Consider the following 26,389-nt stretch of genomic DNA (forward strand, 5'->3'; position numbering starts at 1 on the left):
CGTGAAGTGCGGCTCTTGAGGGGGGCGAGGTTGAAAGGGAGGGAGACGACGAGGGAGTCAACCGGCAGCGTCCACACTCGTTTTGACCACTGAAGGCATCCCGACGTCTCCTCTTGACTTCAGCTGGGCGATTCAAGGTGAGCTCAGTCGCTGTTTTTCTGGCCTTTTTATTTCCTAACATGCATGTGCGGACGTGTGTCTAACATGTGACTGGTGCATGACGGGTTAAATTCTGCAGTTTTTTGGTTGATGCTGTTATCGGCTGTCCCGGCCTGGAGCTAGGTGACTGATCAGACTTAGAACCGGAGGTTTATCACCAGATATGCGTTCAAGTGTCAACGAGGAAGGGTGTGAAAATATGTTGATAACGTTTACTGAGTGAAATGTCCCGGGATGGAGCCGGCTTTGCCTTCACTGGATAAATTCTCAACATGTTTATTGAACTCAGATGGAAATATAGTGCAGTTTTATTTTGAAGGATGCAGAATGATGTCATATGCTTTTTATGTTGCTGTTTGAATTAATTAAGAAAAGATAATTCTAAGTGGACATTAATTAAAATAATGAAAATTAAACTCTTATTTACACTCTTGACATAATGATCACAAAGAAATGATAGCCCTGTCTCCTTCACCTTAAGCCACCCTCATTAAAGATAAGGAAGTCATAGGCTAAATGATCTGCACACTTAAAAGCTTAACAGCATCCATTATCTGAGAGGATGCACCAGACTGAAGCCTCTCTGGCTGTGCTGCCTCCGCCTGCAGTTTGCTGCTGGCAGACTGTGGCCAGAGCTGCATCAAGGCCTGCAGGGACTCAAGGGCAACGGATGTACTCGAATCTTATCTTTGACACAAATGATTCCACATTTTCTTCCTTCCTATGCTGTGTTTGTCACATAGGCCTATAGCCTCACCATTCCTCTCCCTGCCCCTCTCTAGTGTCATATGATTGTAATGGATCTGACAGGTGCATGCAATATGGTGGAAACCTGTCTCATCCTTTAGTTCACTGCAGCTAAGCTTTGAAAGGAAATAGGTTGTCAGGTGCTGCAGGCTTTATATCAAAGATAAACTTTAGGATTTACATATTTGCTTTCTGTCTAGACTTGATCCTCAGGCTTTTTAACTTGTTTCCCTTCTCCTGCAAATTCACTATTAGTCCAGTGTTGCAGAGGTTGCCAGTTTGGATATTTTTAATCAGTAGAGGAAATTTTCACTTAACAACAAAACCCTATTCGAGAGTGGTGCACCCCAAGTAAACATTCAGCCATTTTCCCCTGTGTGTCTCTTGTGCAGCATTCCTCTTTTTTCTTTTTGCAGCCTCATGTTTAATAAATGTCTAGTGCTGTGAGAAGAGAGTACAGCATGCATCTGTTCATGCATGCCTGTTAACGTGCGTTTGAGCTGCACTTCCAGCAAGCATCCTCAGTGGGACTTGAGAGCAATTTCTCCTCATCCCTTGTGCAAGGAGTAAAGTGAAAATGAAAGAAAAATGATGAAGGGGTCAGAAAACAGAGGTTGCTTTGTAAAGATCCCCACATCTGCAGTCATTGATGGCATTTCCGCCTCTTTAACGCACATGGACAAAGACCTGCCTGTTCTTCCAGTAAGTAGGGAGGTTTGGAGTCAGAAACACACACAGGAGCAGGCTTTGATTTCAGAGTGGGATGCACGGGCTTGGATTATGTAAGATAAGGAGGAGGAGAGGATGAAAGAGACATGATAGAGAGGGGAGAGAGAGAGAAAAGGGGGGAAATGAGAGTGATGGCCTAAGATGGAGAGGGGAGGATGTAGGGTTAAGAGGAGTCTCACTGAGAGGATGAAATGTGGTGGAAAGAAAGTGAGAGATGACGCTGACCTGTCAAACAGAGGGAAAGTTATAGAAGAGGAGGAGAGGAAGACTCTTAACAGGGTTGTGATACTGGAAGAAAGTAACACTTGATGTGAGAATGGTGTCAGATGTGAGAAAATGGAAGAAAAGAAGGATGAGGAGAGCAGAGAAATAATCTCTGAGTGAAGCTAAGTGAAGCGAGTCATGCAAGGACAGCAGATGGCATATTTGTCTTTGTGCATGCTTTGCAGCCCAAGAGGAAAGCATGCAAAAAGGTTCAAACTATTGCATGTGTTCTCATGTGTTTGCATGATACTACCAAGTGAGGATGCCCTTGTAGTTTGGGTCATAAATGCTCAAAAAATGCACAAAATAAATGAGGAGATTTTGGATTTCTTGCTTCACAAATCTTGCGTAGAAACACCAGATTGGCTGTGGTATTTCCACGAGGCCTACTGCTGAGACAAACAGATGGACACAGCTCACTTTTCTTTTTTCTTCAGAGCCAACTAAACCTGCTTCCAAAACTGGCAGCTGAATTAATTAAATGTTGACAGCCACAGGGGTCAACAGTCAGTTTTTGTATGTTGTAAATTACGATCAGGGCGTGATACACTGGGTTTTAAAGCTCTGAGAAAATTCCAGTAACAAAAATGGAAGCTGCAGTAATAAAATCACAGTGTAATCTGAGTGATATAGATGACTGTAGCAAGGGACACTAAAGGTTTGCTAGCCAAGAGACACTGTTCTGTGTGATGCAGCTTTGCTCCATATTTTGTTTCAGATGCAATAAGATCAGTCAGCTTTTAGGCTCTCTGCCCAGCTATTTGTGCAGGTGTGGCATACACAGTGCAGAGGGATGTATGAGATAGTAGGTGAAACAGCATTTTGGACTGTCACGTCATGTGTATTATTCTCTTCAAATGGATAAAGAAACTCAATAAAAATACTCAAATAACAAAGAAAAGCAGATACCAGACAAATAAGTGCAGACACAGTGGTGATGGCTCAGTGCTTTGTCATTTCTCTATTCTGAAGCTATTTTCCTGTTTTTGCCTCCTTTAACCCATTTTTGCCACTTTTTAACTGCTTTCCACCATTTTATTTGTATAAAGATGTTTTGGGTTTATTTTACGTCTTTACTCATGGAGGAGGACAGTGGCTAGAGTGGGGAACAGGGATAAGAGAGTGGGAGAGGGACATGCTGGAAAGTAGGCCCAGGCTGGATAAGAACCAGTCACCAATGGGGGAGCACCCTAAGCCACTATGCCATCTGGGCCCAACTTTTCCCCATTTTTATGCCCATTTTTGCCTCTTTTACCCCATTTTTACTTTTCTGTAAAACAATTTACAGCACTTTTTGTTGGCAAATTTTTGCCACTTTAAAGCAAATTTGCCACTTTTTAACTGCTTTTCACCATTTTCCCGCCCATTTTTTGCCTTTTTTTAACCCATTTCTTCAGCTATTATACCTTTTTTGCCTCTTTTAACCCATTTTTTCCTGACTTTTATACCATTTTTTCTCATTCAATTCCATTTCTAACCTATTTTGCCAATTTTTTTCTTTTTTGTCTTTTTGTAAATACTTCATTTTTGTCTTACATTTGCGCAGACAAAGGCTTAGCTTTAAAGTCTGACATTATTTTCCAAATGTTTTCATCAATGGACCATCCACATTGTTAACATTACCTAAAAGGTTATTTTGCTTTGAGAAGGGGTTTAAATTTTGATAATGGCTATATTGTTCTACAGCATAAAAAATAATAATAAAATACATCCTTTGTTTCTTAGATAAGAGTGTTATTATGATTCAAGTCATATATAAAATATGGTTATCACTGCTTAACTTCCCTTTGAGGATAAATAAAGTCATCTGAACTGACCTTTACAATGGACCATGATTTTCCTGACCTCCATGGGCCCCTCATTTGGCTGAGCCCCAAAAAGCTCTCCCCTTCATCCCTCCCTTTGAGCAGCCTTGCTTATGTGTTGTCTCCTGTGTACAGTGAGACTCTTTTATTTTTACTGCAGGTTTATTAGCTGCTGCAAAGTGTGACTCTAATGCAAAGTGCACTGCAGGTGTTCCTCCTAATCCCTCCTGGGCTTTATAAATGGAAACAGCAGCAACTTCTCTTTTGTAAAATATGCTCTTCTTGTGTTTTCTCCCATGTCTCTTGGTTGCATAGTTGCACTTTCACATCCTTTTATTTCCCTAAGTGTTGTGATTGCTTGTTATTCTTCTAAGAAAAACATCATGAGGTATAGTGAAGAATAACACAGTCCTGCATGCAGGCCTTTGTGCTCTGGCTTGTTCTTACTCATGGCCTCACCATTTGTATTAATTATCTGGAATTCCATGAATTATTCTGTGTTTAAATTCAGACACATAATCAATAGACAATCCCTGACAGTGGTGTAAAGGCTGGTGGTTGCTGTAAACATGCACATACACTTAAACGGGAAGAGATCTTTAGGACATATGCCTGCTGGTATTTTTTTTTTTATATCACTATCAAATTATAAATCTAAATGGCTCCCTTTTAAAGCTACAGGAAGTTGAATCAGTCACTGGGTTTATACACTAAAGGTCGACCGTGTGTTGTTATTAAAGTCTCAAGCTCAATAAAAGCCTTTAGGCAAGGTACATAAATTGAATTTAAAGCGAGCATTAGATCCTCTGCAGATCTGCTCTGAAGCTTTTTTAGATGTTTAGTGTGATAGTGTGATTGAATCCTCAGTGCTCCTATAAGAACATCTACAAGATAAGAAAAAGACAATGCAGGCCTAATGTATGCAAGGTTAAATAAAGCCCAGTGTTCTGAATGAATAATGAAGCATACAGCATATGAATAATGAAGTACACACTTTTTGGTGGCACATAGATAACCTTGACAGCGTGCTGCTTAGCTGCTGACTGTGAGCACTGCAGGTGTTTTCCCCACCTCCCCTTCTAGGCTTTGTAAGTGTAAACCACTGAAAAGTTTCCTCCGCTCCAAGCCCCTTGATGTGAAGCTCCTGATGTATCAGCGCATTGGAATGATGTTCACATCATCAATGCTGCAGTTAATCAGGAATTCTCAGAAAGGCTTGTGGAAATTATATTTTCCCCATTCCTCTGTGATCCTCAACATTAAGTGTTTGAGGTTCATCCAAGTAAAGGCTTTTATTTTAGGCAAAATAATATTTTTCTCTTTATAGTGGGAAACACCTCAGACAGCTCTTAATCAGATAGAACTTCAGAATAACATGCCACTGGTTGTTTTAGCACAACTTTTTATTAACGTTCAAGGGTATTCCTGAGAGTTTGAGGGGCAGTAGTCAAAATGACACCTCAAAAACCTGTATCCAAGCAAATGTATTTGTTGATTTTCAAGTAAAAATATCTATATCACCTATTCTAAGCCACATTCTTCTGACAAGTTCAGGTAGGCATCTTTTTCAGCACAAAATACAAGATATACATTGCTTGCAGTAAGAGGAAAGCTTCCAATGACACAAACAGGTTTTTTGACTTGAGTTTCTAAGAATAAGATTTATAATCTGAAGTACAGTCATGTGCATCAGTTTTAGGCATACAGGGCACTGAGGATTCATCACATCAAGTTGACAAATGTCGACACACATGTTCGTAGGCAGCCAAGGTCAAGCTCCATGGCATTTCTTTTGTTCAAGTCTTTTCACCCCTGGTGATCCGCCCACTGGTGGATTTTGGGCCCTTGGGACATCCACAGCACAATCAGGGATCTGTGGTAACTCCACTTCCTGCTATCATGGTAGCCTAGACCAGTGTTTCCCAACCATTTTTCCTTTCCAAAGGGTAAATATTGAAGACACAGAATCCTTACTCATAGAAGCAGTTACTTCATAAATAGCACACTACTTGTACACATTAAATTCATGGAACATCTTTAGTACAATTTAGTAAATTTCCGGGAATAATGGAGAGACTTTGGAATTTACAACTTAAGTTTTTGTTTTTAACATCAGCAAACCAATCATTAACATGAGACCTCCCATCATCACCATGAATTCAGTTGTCTTTACTAACATATAATGACTAAAGTACCAAGTGCCAGGTCACTCACTCAGCCAACTGTAGACTCATTCAACCACTGAGAACAACAGTGGAGAAGAGCCGAGCTAAGTGCATAGTGTTCTCTAAAGAGCTGCGTCTTTAGCTTTCTCTTGAAAGTAGAAGAGGACTGTGGATCAAATCGAGTGAGGTAATTCATTCCACTATCGAGGGATAACAGACAACAAGTGACTTAGGGACTGGATGTGATGGAAGTACTGAGCGTAGTGGACAAGAGATGAACAGTTGAGTGACATGTGCTGTCCTGGTTGAAGACCAGACGCGCTGCTGCATTCTGTATCATCTGCAGAGGTTTAAATGTGCATGCAGGGAGGCCTGCCAGTAATAGTCAATGCCCAGCCTGTACCAGGAGCTGTGTTGATGCTCTGTCAGGTAGGGTCTAATTCTCTTGCTGTTATAGAGGGTACAGCAAGACCGAGCAATCGAGGCCACATGAACCTTGAAAAGGATCTCTACATCAATCGTGATCAGTCGTAATCATCAATTTAAATACAACAGAAATACCAACTCTTTTAAGGTAATGAATATTTCTACCACATAACATCTCTACGAAAGTATTGTTCTTTTTAGGAATACCTGTTTATCTAATAACATTGAGAGCAAAGCCCTGTAAGAGATGTGATGGAGACACCTAGCTGTCATTGTGCTTGTTATAGCAGCTCATATGAGTGATGATTAGCCTGGCCGCACCTGTCATTATAAAGAAAATGGCAAATAAGCCCCTGCCATATTGGACGGTGATTAGTATTAAAAAGAATCAAAGCTAAATCAATACCAGCCCTTAAGCGTGCCTGCTTCCTAGGAAAAAGCCTGGTAAGCCAAGTCCAGACTGGCGATCCAAAAGAGTTCAAAAGCAGCGACTAGTGTGTGCTGAATATAGACTGTATGAAACATGGACTTAATCTCTGTTATGTCACCCAGTGTTTTCTGACACAAATTTTGTTGCCCACCAAAGGCGGTCACCATGATGTCTCACGCTAACCTCCAGTCTACCCAGTTTAAAAAAAAAAAATCACACTTCTCCTAATTATGTAAATGTATGCTCTATAATCACAAGAGGCAAGTTTTTTAAAAAACCCCTCCACAGTGTGTACCAATAAAGATATAAGTTATTGATACCAAATTTGTTTTGTTTTTGTTTTTGGTTCAGATGTTAACATGTTTATCTCTCCTGTAAATTGAGCATGTAACATGGGTGTGTGTACAGAACTCCCTCTTGCCGCCAGCTTCAAGTGCACACTTGAGGAACAGCAGTTTCTACTACACTGACTTTATTATTTAACACTGAAGACCGATGCTTTTAATGCAAAGCTGTTAAGCTCTTAGCACCACCAAGGTGTAGAGAGAGAATAAAAGAGAGATAGAGGGAGAGTTGTTAAAAATATTGAGTGAAGCTAGAGTGTCAAATCGGGCTTATGAGTCTAATCTGAAGCAGCCGCCATATTTGAAACAATATCTCTTAAACCTAGGCAGGTGACACACTACACAATAATTGTGCTGATTGTCGGGCTCATGCCAACCAAGAAAGGCTTGATCATCAGATGGTTCTCAAGATAGAACAAAGCAACAGCCAGGAAGCAAGTTGACTAAAGGAGGAAATAAAACAAAAACACAGCCATGGCAACGATGGAGGTCAGAAATGGAGGAGACACTTGTTGATTTGTGGCAACAAAATGAGCGTTTAACTGATGAATAGCCGCAATGGACCAAGCATGCAGCTAACAGCTTCTTCACTCTAAAGTCGCTCTGACAGCACAGGAATGAGTGTTTTGAGAGACAAGACCAGGCAGATACTGTTTGAGTGTGGTGTGCTGTGTTTATCCTCTCTTTTCACATCACATATTGTAAGAATAAGAAAGCCAGTGATTATTTGTCGTCATGTGTGGGGTCTCAGGTAGAAACAACGTCGGTTTATGATTTTGAAAGTCTTTCTGTGTGTGGCAGGCTGACGTATCTTAGCTTACCCTCGAAACAGAATAACAGGGATATGAGGGAGATTATTTTTAGAACTCAGAAATTTGAAAATGTTAGTCGCATATGTCATCACAGATGTGCCCCGAACTCGAAATGCCAATTTGGAAAGTCAAAGCAACTTCAGTGCCCTGAGTTACCAACTCATAGCCACTAGAACACATTCAACTCAGGTGTGATGCCTTCCCAGCTCTGACATCCAAGTTTCAGGTTAAATGGAAGGCAGCACAAAGCCTCAAAGACGACAGCTACATTGTTGTTATATCAGCCATGCCACTAATAATGCATAAGTTAAGATCCTTGTTTAAATCAAAAGGGATGGGCTTTAAAAATATTCAACTCCTGTATGGTGTGATGTACCCACAAAAGCATTGAATATAATGACCAAAAAATGTTTTTAGCCAGTCTGTTAACATGTCCATTTCTGCTGTAAAAGTTGGCAGTTAACCCTTTATGACCTACCATATAAGGCAAAATTGAAAATAAAATGAAATTTTGTGAAAAGAAAGCATGTTTATAAAAATATAAACTATTTACAGTGGTGAAATCAAATCTCTAAGTGTGCCGGATACTTTTGAGCATACATATGTTTGCAGAAGACCGTGTTAGAAACAGAAACAAGGGTGACTTGTGACCTGCAAGAAAACAACATGATAGGTTCATGCAGACAAACGTCATCATACGTCATCACGTAAAGTAGGAAGTGCTGTGAAAGGCAGTGGTCCGGAATATAATATGGTATATTGTTTTTGATTTTTTCACTTTTTACTACTTTTTACTTTTTTCTGCAAAAGAAGGAAGAATATTTCATTCTTGTGCAGAAATGTTTTATATGCAAAAAGAAATATTGCTCTATCTCATTTGGTTGCAACTCTACCCGCGGTTAAAAATAGATATGAAATGGGCACGCTAGTGCTCTGCAGGTTTTAAAGGCTACCCATGGGTGTGTATGTGACTTTTGGTGTTTCTGCAGCCAGCCTCAAGTGGACACTGGAGGAACTGAAGTGTTTTTACCCTGCTACTTCACCTTCATTTTTCAACATGGGAGTTTGCCACTTGGTTGTAGCACATAGAAGCTGGAAGATGCAAGCTCATAATTGCTGCTATTGACTAATTATTGACCAAGTGCAGTCTGATTAATAGTTTGATTAAAACTGCATCATTAAAAAAAAAACAGAGGCAGTTCTGAACAGACATTTTAATTTTAATTTATTAATATATTGTTAGTGACCAAAATGTGCGATTCTAACCAAAGTCTAGTGAATAAATATGGCCTTGTGTAGCTTTAACCTCTTTTTTACCTCTGTCTTATAAGTGCAGGTTTGTGTTTTTGCTTCTTTGCAACCATAACAGTGAAAGGGTTGTATTTTAGGTCACAGTTTAGCCTTGATTACAGTTGGGTGCATGGTGATCACTGAATTAGTACTTGTAGCCAGTAAAGAAACTAATTGCATTAGTCACACTACTCTAAATCATGTTATTTCTGGTTATATAAAACTGTCCCTATGAGTTAACAGTGTGCTTTAGTGCAGGGTGCAGGGTTGCAAAATAAATCTCTGTGAAAATAAAATCAAACATTAAGAGGGTAGAGTTCACTTTATGGGTCTCAGTGGATGCTTGAGTCATCACACTGGGATGAAGTCATATACAAGTGTGAATAACTGGGTTAAGCAACATCCATCACCTGCATGTCCTATCAAAATCCCTGTCTGGTGATTTGAAAGTTAAAGAAGCAAAGAGTGACTGTTGATGAATATTTTGAATGCCGCTAAAATATTCTGGAGTATAATATGGACTTTTTATGTTTCCTTTTAACTTTCTAGAAGAATCTGCCAGGATGGTGACAGTCAGGGTGATCGTATTCAGCCTTTTACTCACAGCAGGTACGTGAAGAAAACTCCCCGTTTCCTCTAGTTGTTGTCTTGAAAAATGGAAACTAAGTCTTTACCATCAAAGTTAACATGACGTCATACAGCTGATGATGTCTCACTGTATTATTTGCTAAAGAAATATTGATTTAATAGAGCTTTGATTCATTTAGAGGATGTTGGAACACTAAAATTGAACAAATGTTAAGTAATCTAAAGCATAAAAGGAGTCTAATTTGCATTTTCCTCCTTCCTCTGCAGCCCTTTCTGCCCCTGTAAAAGGTAGGATTCAACAAACCTGTGTCTCATGATATAAATGTCTAAATTCGTGGCTTATGAATTATTAAACATGAACTTTTTCCTGCTTTCTTCTGTGTTTGTAATTGCTTCCTCCTCCTCTCTTTATTTTTCCATTGTACAATCAAGTCAATGAGGAAACCAGGACTATGTACCATGGGGAGGATTTCCACATCTTGCTGCCCTCGCTCTCAGTGGAGGTCTCCTTTAAATCTGGTCAACGGTCACCTGAGATAGACCTGATGAAAGACAGCAAAGTGGTCAGCAGTCGAGCAAAACTCAACCGCCAACTCAGCCACCTCATTGTAGATGCAGTGGGCGAAGGAGACGAGGGCGTGTACACAGTAAAGTATCCAGATGGGAACGTCAAACGAATCAGGCTTTACGTCAGAGGTAATGATGATACATGGCATGTTACACCCTCAATGACTATTTCAGCACCATGAAATTATAAGTGTGTTTTTAACCATTAGTCAAGACTCTTTTCCTGTGAACTTTGTCAAGTCAAAAAATGTAGCTGTGATTCTGGAGATCTTTCTGACTTGACAAATCATATTAAACTCTCGCCATGATCAGCACTAATGAGTTACAACAACACCAAACAATTACTTGCTTCACTGATTGGTATGCGATTTAATATACCAGCCATTTCATCCAGCAATGGCTGTAGTTAGTGCAGTGGTTCTCCTCATAGCAAGAAGGTTCCTGGTTTGAAACCTGGTTAGACAGGACTTTTCTTTGTGGAGTTTGCATGGTCTCCCTGTGCATGTGCTTGTTTTTAGGATTTTTTTTGGGGATAAGCAGTGTAGGTAGTGGATGGATGGATCTCATGTAGCATTTAGTCTATAGAATCAAATAAATGCCATGTAAAACATATATATTACATTTTTGCAAAATTATCTTTTGGTGGGATTTTTTGGATTTTGTCTAAGCTGCTGTTTACAATGAAAATGTATTGAGTATTTTGTTTTCTATTGTAAAAGACAACAAAAACACAGAATCTGGAATCTGTGAACTGTATGGCATTTAGCTAAAAATAGTCAAGGATTAAGTAAACAAAGTCTTTGCCTATTTTTTGTTTAAAAATTAAAAAGAAAATTTAACATTAAAGAATATCTACTGTCTAAGCTATAATTGTAAACAGAAATTTGTTTTATGGGACAGTGACCCAGTCACTCTGTTTGTGTGTTCCTGTGTGGAGCAGCAAGACGTTACTGTGAGATGCTACATCTGTTAGAAGAGAAATACATGTCAAAACTTTAAAAATAAAATCAGATTAAACTTTTGTTTAGGTTAGGGTAAGGGTAAGGGTAAGGATACCAATCATTAGAAGTAAAAAAAAAAACCTGACCTGCACAGTAACATAGCATCGAAGCTTACATAGCTTACGTATCTCCATTATATGTGTAAGCTACATAGATAATAGAGCTACACTAGCGTAGCTTAAGCTGAAGCTAACAAAGCTCACTGAAAATTTTTTTTTTTTTTTTTAAAGATTTATTTTTGGGCATTTTTGTGCCTTTATTAGATAGAGGAGGACAGTGGATAGAGTCGGAAACAGGGTCAAGAGTTGGGGAAAGACATGCAGTGAAGGGCCCCAGGCCGGATTCGAACCTGGGCCGCCTGCATACATGGGGAGCACCTTTAACCACTAGGCCACCTGCTCCCCAAAGCTCATGGATATCTAATCATTTAAAGCTCAGAAGTTAACGTTAGCTTTGTAAGTTAAGTAGCTTCATTATCTACATAGCTATGTCATTATCTACATAGCTATGTTATGGCTATTAGCTTTAGCTGCATTTGCTTTAGCTGCATTTGCTAAATCTCACATTGCTAAAGCTGTTGCTAAATCTCACGTTGCTAAATCTGTTGCTAAAGCTCACGTTGCTAAAGCTAACTTTGCTGAATTGGCTTATTTAGTAAAGTTAACTATGTGGCTAGTGTAGCTAATATTAGCTTTAGCTAAAACTAACAAAGCTAAAGCCAGCCACCATTTACAATCTACTCTAAAATGGGTTTATACAAAAAGACCTCTGACCTTTTTCTTCTGTTTCATTTATGAAATGTTGCTTAGTCTGTTTTGTTTGCAATGTGGCTCAAATCTAAAACTGGAAATATGTTGCAGCAGCAAATTATGGCATGTGAGTTCTGACAGAGACAGCATCTCAGTAACGGTCTGCAGGAGGGTCCGTCTGAGATCTATGGTCTGCAGCCATTTTGTATTGTAATCTGAAACTCTGCCGTATATGCCAGGGGTAGAATTTGCATCTAATAAACTCAAATGTGGTATCTGGTTGAAAATACTCAGCTGCATGCTGCTGTAAGTAATATTCATACTCATTATATTGACAGTTCTTTTCCTCATTCATGCTAAACCCAACCAGTTTGTATTGAGTCCTTGTCTGTTTTTACGGATCAAAGAGTTTTGTTGACTCAAACTAGACCAAAACTTTAAAGGTTAAAAATGACTAAAGTGTGTGACTACAACTAATGAACATTTAAATTTAAGGAAGAAGACTAAATTTGAAATAGCTGCCTCTTCTTGATTATGTATCAAATTCTGTAACTATCTTAACATGAAGAATACATTTATCACACAACGACTGAAATTTCAGTGATGTATCTCAGAGTTTCTGCCGTCTATCATGATTAATTGCCCCTTTTAGTGCATTTTGAATTTCACTATTTGTAACACCTTTTTGTTGCAATTTGGACTTTTTTACTGTCTTACACCAAAGGTAAGGGACTTCCTTGGATACTGACCTTTTTTTTTTTTTTTTCAATTTTAATCCTAAAAGAAAATAGAGCAACAATTACAACATTAACTTTTCTGTGTAAAAATAACTTGTTATGGATTAAGAGAAATTAAGAGAACTGTAAATAAGTGAAATGTTTGGTAACACAAGGAGCAGATGACTTTTGACTTGTCTTCTGAGCTGTCTGATTTTTTAAAATGCTGAACTGAGACATTAAGGAGTCTTATTTTATGTCACTGTGGCTGCAGGGAGACGCTGCAGTTGCTTAACCAAAGTGTGCTGAACGGGACAATAAAGCATGTGATTAATGTGTTTAAAAAATTGATACACTTATTATGGACCTTAATCCCATCACAAATGAATGCATTAGTACCCACAGCCCTAAGAATAAATGGCATTTAGAGAGGCCATTTTCCTTTGCCAATGCTTCAATTATCAAAGTACATTTAAATGGCACTTATCATAAATTTCTACTCATGAAGTAATGTTTTCAGAGCTAGAAATGAGTGTTTTCACAGGTGTTAGGCTGTCTAAATCAAAGATTTGAATATTTCCTCTGTCACTTACTGGCATCAGTTCCCCAATCCTTCCCCCTGAGAAATAAGCCTCTTAAATCTGATTTGGAGTCAGAGTCAGGGCTGTGTAGGAGCTGTGATTTCTCCTGCTTTAATCATTCAGTCAGCAGCAGCATAAACCTCTCAGTTACACATCCTTTTTGTCCTTTGAGTGTTACAAGTTTCAGCGGCGTTTGCTCTGGACTCTGACAAGTCATTCTAACAAGATCAGACACACAAACACACATCAAAAAACAGAGAGGAGAGGCTCAAACACAGCATGGGCAAGAGCCGCTATTAAGTAGCAATATGTGGAAGATGCACAACATGAAGGAGTGATGTGCTGCGAGGTGTGTGTATGTGTGTAAGAACATGTCAGAGCTGCCAGGCAGTAATTATGCAGCTTTTTAACCACCAACCCACTCCTCTCTCCTTCCCTCCCCGCTGTTTTCCCGTCTTTATCTTGTCCTTACTGTCTCTCTTTCCCTCTGTTTCATTTGTTCCTACCCTTTCATTTCAGCCCCTCTGATATTTTTGGATCACTGCTTCTTTCTGTGCAATTTGTCTCCCTTTTCCCCACATCTGTCATGCCATTTCTTCCTCTTTACCCTTCCCCACTCCTTCACCCCATCTGTCCTTTCTCTCTGTTTCTTTCATTTTTTTCTGCATTGCCTAAAGCAAATAAAGTTTCTCTTCCTTCACTCCTTCCTCCTTGAATGTCAAGCCACTGTATATCCAGTCCTCTGTAATTAACCAAAGTGCTTCCTTTTATTGAGGAACTAACAGTTTACCACCTTGTTTTTCACCCCCAGACTGCTCCAATGAGCAGGGTGTTAAATATGGAGACAACTTCAATATTCCAGTGAGCGGGGTGGCCCCTCCCATCACACTGGAGTATAGGCCCAGTTCTGTGGAGGCAAACCAGACATCAAGGTAGAGTCAGAAGAATTACACATATATATTACCCACAAGAGTCTGTAATGGCATTTTCCTCCTGTGATGCACATGCACTGTGACACCATGTCAAGAAAAGGTTAAGAAAGTTTTATCCTCTTTGACTTTTTCTCCTGCAGACCCGCTCTGGTGCTGCTGACCAGCACAGGCTTGTCCAGGGAGGGCTACCAGGGTCGAATCAGCGTCGACGAGCGCCATGTCACCCTGAGCGCCGTCACAGGTGCAGATGAGGGCAGCTACACAGTCAGGGATGCCAAAGGTGACATCCAAAAAAAAGTGTGTCTTAATGTCATAGGTAAGCACATGAACAGACAAATCTTCACATTTTTCTTTCCTCACATGCTTGAGTTGTTTCTAATGACCTGCAACCCCCATCAGGATGTTGTTGTTGTTTCCTCTCTCTGGCTACAATGCTCTTCTTGTCTGTCATAATGGCTTTTTAAAGACCTGCACATTAATGGGCTCTAGCAGACTAATGCATTTTAGATGATCCATGAGCCTGTATGCAGAGCGTCAGTGTATTTAAGTCCTCACCTGTTTTCTCTCTTTATGTCTCAGAGCACAACATCTTTTTCACCATACCATACGGTAAAAGACTGAAGATAAACCTGATCCTCAACAGCTCTTTGGTGCAGCTCTACTACACCCTCAACAAAGACCCCACAACCCACCTGCTGCTGGATAAAGGAGAATTTACAAATGTAATTGCAGCCACTTATTTGTAATAGTCTCATGACTGTTGAGAAGATTTTTTGTTAATAACAGCAGAGATAAGACAAGACTTAATAATGGCTATTCATTCAGTACCAGTTTGTCAGGAAAAATACATGCTTTTTAGTTATAAATATTTTATTTATAAGCAGTTATTAATTTTCACTTCTTGCATTTATCTATATTTGGTGGTGTGGCTGTTCTGGGAACCCCCTGCCCTTCCACAAGCCTACATGGAAAGCATCAAGCAGGAATAGCTTCTGTTCCTGCCTTTCCTGTGCCAACAAGGAAAGTCTAAAGCAGAGAGAGAAGCAGCCAAAAAAAAAAAACAAAGTAGAGCAGGCATCAATGACAACAGAATGAAATTGAAAAAGCAAGAAGCAGAATAAAGGAGGAGCTGGGGTGGAGGAGGGTTGCACAAAGTTGCTTGTAGAGAAAGCAGTAAAGCATAACCAGGCTAGAGCAGATGAAATATGGCAGCATAAGTGTGATTAGCCAATAGTGTGCCTAGAGCGAATCAGCTAACAATCAGTTGATGAGGGCTTGCATGTGATCAGCTGATCTGGAAACAGGGATTAGAGAGTGGGGAAATGACATGCAGGAAAGCCACAAGCCTGACTAATATGGGGCACAACCTAACCACTAGGCCATTGATCATCAACTTTATTTTATTTTGAATCAAAGTTTGAGCCATTTTACAGAAATCCATCTGTCAACCATTATCAGCAAATATGATGCATGATTAATACAAACTAATCAGCTATTCTTGGAGTTTTCTTCATCAGCTTTCCATATCACGATCTTAGAAATCACAGTATCCCTGCAAAAGAATCAAGTCAAAGTATTCTGTACAGATTTTTCATTAATCAAGACATAGCATGTTAGCACTATGCACCATTACTGACCAATTGCATATATTTCATCCATCTATCCATTTTATACACCAGTTTTCCCATTGGGGGTCACGGGTGGGCTTGAGGCTATCCCAGCTGTCAGTGAGCGAGAGGTTGAGTACACCCTTGACTGATGACCAGTTAATCACGGGCTTGCTAACATTTCAATGAAATTAAAATATTCTAACAAGAATTTGCTAATTACTCTAAACTTTGGTGTTAGTTCCCCTCAAAGTCTGTTTCCCAAAATGTCTGTCAAGAAAAAAGCCTGTACAAATGTAGCCGATGACCTCTGCACTACTACAAGCTACAGTGTTTTAGGCCTATTCACCTACAGTATGCTGTCAGGTATGTGTGGGATGAAGTAAGTTTCAGCTCCCTGCAGAAACAGTCTTCATGTGCATTTTACACTGCAGTGACTCGTAGTGAAAGATAAAAAGATGTCAAGATTGTAGGGTTATCACAAAGCAATATTTAAGCATGGACAGGACAACCAGCAAATAGATAAGAGAGGGCACCAAAATCCACATACTCCTTACAGGAGCTTTAACAAATACCAAGAAAAGAGGGAAAGATGTGTTTTATCATTTTCCGTTCTTCTCCATTTGATACGTAGAAACAGCATATTATTATCACTTGATTATCTACATTCTTAACAGTTGCAAAACAGAAGGTATCATCTACATAACTGCACATTTAAGTGTGGTAATCACCTCTGGAAGTATTTCTAACAATTCACAACAATATACACAATCACCCCCTTCCTCTTTCTTTGTGCCATTATCCTGTTTTTTTTGCCTCATCTTTTCAAGGCTAGGATCCATTTTCCTTTTAAATTTTTACAGCTGTCTTAAGTGCAATCGCTAATGGCCTGAGCTATTTATAATGGCTCTCTGATGCTATGAAAGGACATCTAAACCCACCTTTGTGAAGCAACCTTCAACGTTTAAGGCTGTTCTTTATGCTTTTCTTGAATTACTTATTAGCGTTACGGGTTTTTTGCAAAAAGTTAAATGTTTAAATTTCTTTTCATTCCAGGCCCGAGAGGAGCTGGGTTTGCAGGACCGTCTCTCCATGGAGGGCTCACTGGTTTTTCTGGATCAGGTCAGAGGTGCAGATACGGGCATTTTTGAGGTTAAAGACATACTGGAGTTTGTTGTGTCCAGGATCCACTTGGAAGTTGAACGTAAGGATGGGGATGGTTGAAAATGGGTTAAATTACACCAGAATAATGTTTTTATAGCAATAGGCATTTCTTTTCTAGACTGTAATCATGCCCTAGAATTTTAACATGTCAGTGAAAGGTCAGTTGAATTATTCACCTTTCCACTCCTTTTCTTCTCTCCCCTTTTTCCCCACAATGCAGCATACAAACTAGAGTCCTTGTATGTGGCCATCATTGCCCTGCTGGGCTTGCTGGTTTTCTTGCTGCTGGTGTGTCTGCTGTCCTGCTTGATCAAAGTGAAGAAGAGGGCAAAGAGGGCTGCAGCCCTGGAGAAGATTGCCCAGAATGCTGGCAAAGAGGATGAGGGAGAGGCCTTCAGACAGGTTGGAGGGGCAAATACACTACTGACAACAGGGGTTGGATAACATAACCATGTCATTGTCCTCAGTTGTGAGATAAAATGATTACATCACCGGTACCAAGTATCTACACTGTAAAAATGAATGTGTGGGCCCAACATAAAATAGTTAACAAGTTTCACAGCTTTTTTGAGTTAAAGGGCCCGACTTAATACTACATGTTATTTGACATAACATACTCACAGCCAAAAATGTTGAAACCTTGTCCAGTAGAGATATATATTTCACTTGGCTCAACGAAAGTAGAAACGCCAACTGTTAGTCAATCCCCCAGGAAATGTTGGCTCAACTTAAATCTTTAGGATCAAAAGTACATCGAATACAACATATTTGTTCTCTCAACGTTAATCAATTGGGTATTTTACAGTGTATATTATATTTGATCTTAGATTATATATACAGTGCTTAACAAATTTATTAGACCACCTGTCATTTTTTTTTATCTCAAAGACCATCCAGCATCATGAAGTGCTTTAATGCTGACTCTTTCATTTTCAGTGAGCTCTCCACGTTTTACCATTTTGAAGAGGAATAAGGAATTTCAAACTGAATTCACCCAAATTTGAGCTGGCTCACTGGGCTTCTCTGAGAAGTCAGAAATGAATCAAGCATAACATTCAACCACTAAAACTAATTTATCTGTTCAGGAATGCAAGTAAATAACTATAATTTGACATATTAATCAAGAAATAATAATTTAATAATTTTGGTAATTACCAATGCTGTTAATTTAGGGCAGCTGTGGCATAAACCTTACTTTGTTTAGGGTTAGGTCTAATAAATTCGTTAAGCACTGTATATAATAACAGTACTCTTAACAGATTTTTCTGCTGACTCTCTGACTACTCAAGGTGGTTCTTTCAACATGAATAAGGGTTAACGTACATAGAGGTTAAGGAGCCAAAGGAGTTGACAAATCAGAAATATATATCATTATACAGTATGATTTTGTAATAGATGATCGTAGAAATGTATAATCCATATGTGTCATATCATTAGCTACATAAAATCCAATGTGCCTAAGCTCCAATCTTAACAGAAAGTCAAATATTTTGCTGAAAGTTGAAATCTAGGTGTCTTTTGTCTATTTCCAGGGATCATAATGTGTGTATGACCTCGTTCTAGGAGATAAGGGTCTGTGTTCATTAATCATGTTTTTGTGGAGCTGGCAGCTTCCATTTTTCAAACAAAACCAATGCCACTTAGTGTTTACAATGCTTAGCGTCCTGACTACAAAAACACTCTTGGTGTCAGCTGTTTTTCATAATTGTGCACACAGTACTCTCAGTAGGATACAGTTCAACTTATGTAACCCCACAGTCTTCGTCAATGTCACTTTTTTTCCTTCAAAGACCAATCTAAATCAAAGAGGGGTGGGATTTTTGATGTCAACTTGGTGAACAGAGAAACAAATCAGACTCACCTTTCTCTCAGAGGCACAATTTCCAAATCTAGGGCTGCTGCCAGTGCCTTGACATGTTTACTGTATATTGATGCCCCCTTAGATTTTCCTGTCATGATGTCATGTGGGGAGTTAGCACCGCCCCCAGGTTCGGTTGGCCCTCCATGCTCGTAAGAAAGTTCTGCCCTCTTCTCCTGATCTTCCTGAGAGGAGGATCAGGAGGGCCACATCTATTAAGCCACATCCATTTCCTGAGAGGGGCGGAGTCAGATGGCTCATTAACATTTAAAGCCACAGAAACAGCTAGTTCTGAGCAGGGCTGAAACAGAGGGGGTATTTAGACATGCAAAAATCAAATAATGGAGTTTTTTCCAGAAACAAACTTCACAGGAATGTTTTGGGGACCTGAGACCAATATAAACTTGTCTTAAAAGGGCAAAATATGTTACCTTTAAGATGTTGATTATAATGATTATAATGTGTGTCCTCAGTCCTTTGTTTCTTTCTTTCTTATGATTATAATGTGTGTGCTCAGTCCTTTGTTTCTTTCTTTCCTAGGTGGTCAAAAACATCACAAAACTTAGTGAGGAGTCCAAGCATTCCCAGGCAGACAACACAGAGAAATCTCAGAGCACTGAAGTGGATATTAAAGTAAGAAATGTGATATATTTCTCTTGTTAAAAGGAGTCTTTAAGCGATTTTAATCATGTCTCCATTTTTATGCTGTTTTCTGCGTTCAGACAGCCGCAGCTTATTCAGAACGCTGCTGCTAGGGTCCGCACTAACATCAACAAAGTGGATCACATCAGTCCAGGTCTCAGATCTTTGCAGTGGCCCCCCTTTGTGACAAAGACTTAATTTTATGATATTACTATTGGTTGATTAAACCCTGAATGTGGTTTGGGGTGAGACAAATCTCTGACCTTTCTTATCTCTCAGGTATTCTGGGAAAGACCTTTTCTGTCTAGTTGTTTACAGTCAAAACTAAACATGGAGAGGTAGAACTTTGATTTCCCAGAAAACCTGAGGTCTGCTACAACTCTCAGGCTGAAATTTTCTGTTTGCCACTGTGACCTTTTTATTCCTGCACTGTAGCTGCCCTATGACTTCATTTCTCCTGTTTTATTCAGTTTCATTTTCATTAAGTTTTACTCTGTTAATCCTGTCCATATGCCTCTTTTATACTGCCTTGTGTGTCCGTTATAACCCATCCTAACCCTTTTCCCGCTCTATAAGCCACATTGAATTTTCTTAGTGTTTAACAACATCTACCTTTTCTTGTTTTGTGTTTAATTTCAGGGTCTGGAGGTTTCTTCTAAAGAGGTCGGGATCGGTAACCTTGAGACCAGTGACTCCGGCGTTGGCTTCAACACCGCCCTCCCACTGGACACTGATACTGACGTCCCTGATCCAACCTCCGAGTCTGTGGTTGTCACAGTTTCTGCTGCCCCTGAAACCAAACCAAGTACCCCTCCTGCTGCTGAGTCCAAGCCGAGCACCCCACCAACTTTGGAAATCAAATCCAGTCCAGTAGCTGAAGCTAAAACCTCCCCTGCACCCACAATGAAGAAAACTCCTGAGCCACCAGTGGAAGCAAAGTTGGACTTGCCCAAACCAGTAGAAGCTAAGCTTAGCCCAACCCCTAGCCCTGAGCCAAAGGCTGTTCCAAGTCCAGCCGATCCAAAACCTGCACCGACCCCGAGTCCGGAGCCTAAGCCAGCTACACCAAAAGCAACATTGCCAACACCTGAAACTAAGAGTGCCGTGACTCCAACACCCGAAACTAAGAGTGCCGTGACTCCAACAACTGAAACTAAGAGTGCAGTGACTCCAACACCCGAAACTAAGAGTGCCGTGACTCCAACACCTGAAACTCAGAGTGCCGTGACTCCAACACCCGAAACTAAGAGTGCCGTGACTCCAACACCCGAAACTAAGAGTGCTCTGACACCTCCAATGCCTGAAACTAAGAGTGCCCTGACGCCTCCCACACCAGAGCCCCCAAAACCAACCACACCGGAGCCCATCACCAACGGTACACCCGAGCCAGCCCTGGAATCCAAACCCAGCCCAGATCACACTGGTATCATCAGTAGCTCAGCTGCAAAAGCAGCCCCTGCTAAAACCCCTGAGATGGAGCTGAAGTCAGGCGGTGCTGCGCTGGAGGCCAGCAAAGACGGCACCTTGGCTGAGGATTCCACCACCACCACTACCACCACCTGAGACCTCTTGCAAAAATCCAAGGGAAGCCCCATTAATTTTTTTTCCATCCTCTACCACTGTAGACAATCGAACACCCCAACCAAATAATGAAGAAACCACTGAAGCTTGGGCCAGGACTTTGGTTTAATATGTCTGAACACAATATTACAGTTACAGTATCTCACGTCTATACTAACACAAAACCTTTTGGACCAGATGTTACTTAAAATCTTCACACAACAAATGTGGCTTGTTGATTGTTAAACGTTTTAATTGTAAGCACCTAGCAGCCTCATTTTTGGTAACTTTAGAGTACACCTGTCAGACTGCAAATGAGATCTTTTGCAGAGTTTACAATTAAGATACTGACTCAATATGAGGTGTTTTTAACTTAATAGATAGCCAGTAAAGGTTTACAACATTTCAGTAAAATTATACTTCTACTTGAATTACAGGAATACTAGAGTGTTTTGTTAAATCTTGACTAACCACCCGACAAACCGCTTGTTCCCCTTGTTTGCATAAAGATAAATAACATGAAACTGAAACTATTTTCATGTCATACCTGCCAACACCATTCTAATTGGGTTTCTCCAGTATTTGACAGCCATCTAGGGACTTCATTACAAGTTTATTTAAGTTTGTATAAGGACACCAAAGTCGCCAAATTATCTACGAATATCTGCTACTTCATCTATTTCAGCCTCGGTCCCTACAGCTTGGCAACCAACAATTTAATTCAAGTGGACATATCTGCACTGTGAGCAATGGGCAAATTTTAGTGAGCTATACTGAAGAATTTTAATTTATAATCCCAAGTCACCTAGATGTCTGCCATGTATTTCTAAAAGTGCAGAGTGGATTTAAATGTCAGCACAGTGTTAGAAAATTATGCTCTCTAGCATAATAGTTTTCAATAGCACTAGCATGGCCTTAGGGCACTACTTTTGTATCCCTTTGACACATAAATGTTGGCAGGTATGGTCATGTCAAATCTACAAAAAAAGAAATACAATAAAGAAGCCCCTCTAATCACGTAAATCACACTGCTTTGGGCATTTTGTACATAGTTGAAATGCATATGTCATGTGCATTCTGACTTCAGAAACATCAACAAAAGTTTCTTTGTCTTATCTGTAACCAAACAAAAAGATATTCTTGTAACACTAACCCCTCTATTAATAGCCTCTGAGATATCGACTCAGGCTCCCTGTGGATATCTCAGATGATTAAAACATGTTATCCATGCCTTTCCCTCAAGTCTAGATCAACCACTTTACGATCTTTGATGTGGATTTCCCGGTGGCTCTATAAAAATCCCATTACTCCTTCAGTTTGAGGAGGAGGGAGCTCATGCCAGCTTCAACTCGAGGCATTTAATGGGACCACCAGTGTGCCACAGAATGAGTGTCTTTTATAGGTCAAATACTGAATGAAAGTATCTAAAACGTTACGAATATTTAGAACATGCCTCGATCTTAGCTTTAGTTTCCTTTCTCAGCTCTTTTACTTTGTTGGCCATCATTTCAACTCATACTAAATACAAAACCTTTGGTAAATATTTGAAATACATTATTGGCTCAAGTTTATAATAATAACATTGAGCAGAGTCAGTCTCATTGGCCCTCTTAAATTTGTAAAAAGCTTAAACATTTATGCAAAGCATGTTTTAAAGCTCCAAAACACTCCTATGAAGCCTTTTTCCAAGCCACGGAGTTGAGAAATCACAAGGAAATCAATCTTGTATGGTACAGAGGAGGTGTGCAGATAAATTTAGTGTTAGAAATTGCATGTCTCTACCTCATGTGTAAAGTGACTGGGACGAAAAATGACGACAGACCAAGCTTTATGTATTAAAGCAAACAGAAGAGCATTTGAGGTTTTGTGCACTGCAAATACTCAAATCTCTGCAAGTGTTTTTGTCTGAGTTATGCTCAAAATAACTCTTATGTTGAGACACACTTATCTTACAAGTCCATATAAACATGTTACTTCAAGATAAATCAAGCAAAAATTAAGGCATGGAGTGGTTGTATTGTTTGCAAACTGTTTGAAAACAGTATGGAGGCATATTACCCTTCAATCCAACAGATACATAGCCAGCTTGGCATCAGACTTCAACCCACTGTTTCGCACAGTTTAATAGCCTATCTCATATTAACTCCAGTCCAGCTTCTTGCTCGCGTCAGGTCAGGTATGGGAGCATATGCCAGTTTGGCATTTCACCACGTTAGCCATAGCCCTGTATTGCTCTGGCCTCCTGATGGCCATTGTCCAGGACTGTTCCAGCTCCAAGCCCCAGCTCTTCAGGTATTCTCCCAGCTGCCCCCTCCATGACCAGCCCACCAGGTCCTGGGCACCTAGTATGCAGTGTGCTGGATCAGGCTAGGGAAAGCACACCAGGTGCCCGAGTGCACCTGTAGTTCACATATCAAGCTGCTGACCCTTACTATCCCCGCTCTCCTGCTCCCCTGCTCATCTGCTTACCTCTTTTCGCCTCACCCATTGTAGTCATTGCAGTCAGACTAACTGGCTTCTTTTTAGCAGAAGGCTGGTGTGTAAATTAATAACATAAAGCTGTAGAAGAGCAGTGGCCCTCTGCCAAGGGTACATGGTGCTGAAATCATATGGCCATGGCACTCTGCGGAAATAGGATAAAAAATTTTCTCCGTGTTGAAAATTATTGTATGAGATCTATCAGATGGACTTTTAAGACTACTATTTCAAGGTGGAAAAGCTACTTTTTGTTGCTTTACATGCCTATGAAGTAGATTCACTTTCTAAATTTTCTTGCCCAATTGTAAGATTTTTTACTTATTGTAAGCATTTCAGGCCTAACTTTTGCTTTTATACCTTGAACAAGATGCTTATCTGGACTTGTTACTGAATGTGACCTGAAATAAGTGTAAAGATTAAAATTAGATTTGCAAGAGTTGAGTTTATGCAATGTGAGAGAAGCAACAAAATTGCACCCATGGACGTTTGGATGGTCAGTGAAATGTAGGGAAATTGTACAGTAAATCTACAACCAACTGGCCTTTCTTGGTAGCTCTCTTTCCTATTAGATTTTCTTACAGCAGATTCAAATCAGGCTATTTGTCAGCATTTTAAAAAGCCATATGACAAGATAGGTTTAGATGTAAGATTTGATATTGAGATCAATTGATATCCATTAACCAGAACAAACCAAAAAAATCAAGATGAATCGAATGGCCTTGGTGTTAAACAGTTTCAAGTGGGCTGTTTTTTTTTTTTTTATGAAGGCATTTTAATGTAAAAACACTGAATATGCCTCATTTGTTGTCTGGATCTGTAAAGGAACTTCAAACCAGTTTTAACAATACAAAATAATCATAATGCACAGACACAAGCCAGACACACATTCCAGCCTTGTAAATATTGCATGTGTACGCCAGTTTAACCCCTTGAAGGCTGAATGTTTTTAGTGTACAGAATGCTGGTTGTATTATACATAATAATAAAGGGAATAACTAAATTTCTCACCAACTTTAAATGCAAATATATAAACACATTATATACTACTAACACTAATATTCACTAATGTTTTAAACTAATTTATAAGCCAAATATTGTAAAAATCCATCAAGATTATGACCAATTTTCTGCTGTTTTTGCCATTCAATCCTGATGATACTCGCAGCATACGGCTTCTCTCACACTATTTTCCTTTGTATCCAAATGTTTAACCTATGTCACCTAAAGCATGCTCATGCCATCGACCTTTTATCATCTTAAATGTGTGTGACTGGCAGAATGATGTTTTTAATGTGGCCATCATTGTATGTTCGGAATTTTGTCGTTAAAGTGCATGTACAAATGAGCGTGGGTGATTTATGACAGTGATTTATATGCATTTGTGTGCTGAGTCTATGCATAGAGTGACACCACTGTACTTTACACGTGCATCTTCTCCATCTGTCGTGAGTATGGTGTTCATGTGCCTGCTTAACTCGTCCTGCGATGTAAAGATGACAAGTGTTCACATCATGAGTGTAAATGGGTTTAAAGCCACAATATATTGTGTATACAGATAATGTAACTTTGAGACTTTTGAGTGACTTTTGTCTATCTGTTTAGTGCCTATACCCTTTTTTGGATAGCTCAGTCATAATCCAACACTCCTTATGGCACCTTTTACTTGATATTTATAGTACTCAGCCTTGTAAAAATTTGTTTGTGCACATGACTGAACAAAGTAAAGCCACTGGCAGGCCTGTGTTATACGTGTAGTAAATATGTCAGACATTGAATTCAAGTGATGCAAATCTAGTGCGTTTCCACCAAGTGGTCTGGTTTATTTAGGTATGTTTTGGTATGGCATATCCTGGTCTTGCTTGCATTTCCATTGCATATTTTTGTTTGGTCATTGTTACTGCCATCAAACAGGAAGTAACAATTCTTTCAACCACTCAAAGGACTACAGCGTGTCTAGTTGGAACCTGGTACCCTATTAGATGGTTACCCAAAAGCAGGATGGTCCAGATCAGTTATTTTGGTACCTTTCTTGACTTAGATTGTGGAAATGCAAATACTCCCATACCATTCAAATCAAACTGAACTGGACTGCTTGAAGAAAACACACCATAAGTAGCATATAAAGAGCGTTGAGTTTGCTCTGCGTGTGAGGTGAGGTGAGGGTGTTTTCCATTCCATTGATCATTGTTGCACAGTTCAGAGTACGTGAGTGAATTAATGAAGGCAGCAGATGAATGAGAAGCTCTGTGCGGGTAACCCCTCGGGCTGATGTTGACAGACTGCTAAAACAGCATTTTCGTGCACCACTGCTAATGTTTAATGTAAGTGATTGTAATACCAAGCTGCTCAGAAGGAAAATTGATGAGAAAGTGGCAGATATGACATGTAGCTTTTGGTTTACCAGCATCTCAAAGATGGCTCACTCTAGTGGGATTTGAAACGATGACATCAATCTGGGTTTCTGGTTTCATGCCCACCTCTGATAGAAGCCACTGCTTTTATTACCACTGGCACTCTGCACTAAATGAGTAGTCTCTGCCCGGATCTCTGTTTACTTCTTTGTCCTGGCCTGGGTGTGGTGTGATGTCCCACCTGTTCTCTCTGTACTCCCTTTTTGCACAACTTCACACCAATGTTTTGTAAAGAAAAATCTTTATTTCATGTCTAAAGGAATACTAAGAATAAACAATCTATTACGACATTTGCTGTCCTTGTTTATTTTTTCCTTTGTCTCACTGCAGCCTGTTTGATCTCACAGAGGCGTTTCACTCAATG

At 39.7% G+C, this 26,389-nt stretch overlaps 1 protein-coding gene across 1 annotated transcript; it reads left to right on the top strand.

Annotated features, from left to right (window-relative positions):
* Positions 1-26,315, top strand: si:dkeyp-77h1.4 (putative uncharacterized protein DDB_G0290521). Its single transcript, XM_041793445.1, has 11 exons — positions 1-137; positions 9,721-9,780; positions 10,027-10,047; positions 10,192-10,455; positions 14,185-14,305; positions 14,446-14,621; positions 14,885-15,027; positions 16,969-17,116; positions 17,297-17,478; positions 19,475-19,567; positions 20,216-26,315. The coding sequence occupies exons 2-11, from the start codon at positions 9,735-9,737 to the stop codon at positions 21,137-21,139; spliced, it is 2,118 nt and encodes a 705-aa protein (XP_041649379.1). The 5' UTR covers positions 1-137; positions 9,721-9,734; the 3' UTR covers positions 21,140-26,315.
* Positions 26,316-26,389: the final 74 nt, after the last annotated feature.

This window comes from Cheilinus undulatus, linkage group 8, assembly GCF_018320785.1.
Source record: "Cheilinus undulatus linkage group 8, ASM1832078v1, whole genome shotgun sequence".
Lineage (NCBI taxonomy): Eukaryota > Metazoa > Chordata > Actinopteri > Labriformes > Labridae > Cheilinus > Cheilinus undulatus.

What these genes read in the sequence shown, in the direction of transcription:
- si:dkeyp-77h1.4 (XM_041793445.1), top strand. Translation starts at nt 9,735, where the DNA reads ATGGTGACAGTCAGGGTGATCGTATTCAGCCTTTTACTCACAGCAG. An exon ending in CAGCCTTTTACTCACAGCAG is followed by an intron (nt 9,781 to 10,026) that starts GTACGTGAAGAA and finishes CTTCCTCTGCAG; the next exon opens with CCCTTTCTGCCCCTGTAAAA. An exon ending in ATAAAGGAGAATTTACAAAT is followed by an intron (nt 15,028 to 16,968) that starts GTAATTGCAGCC and finishes TTTTCATTCCAG; the next exon opens with GCCCGAGAGGAGCTGGGTTT.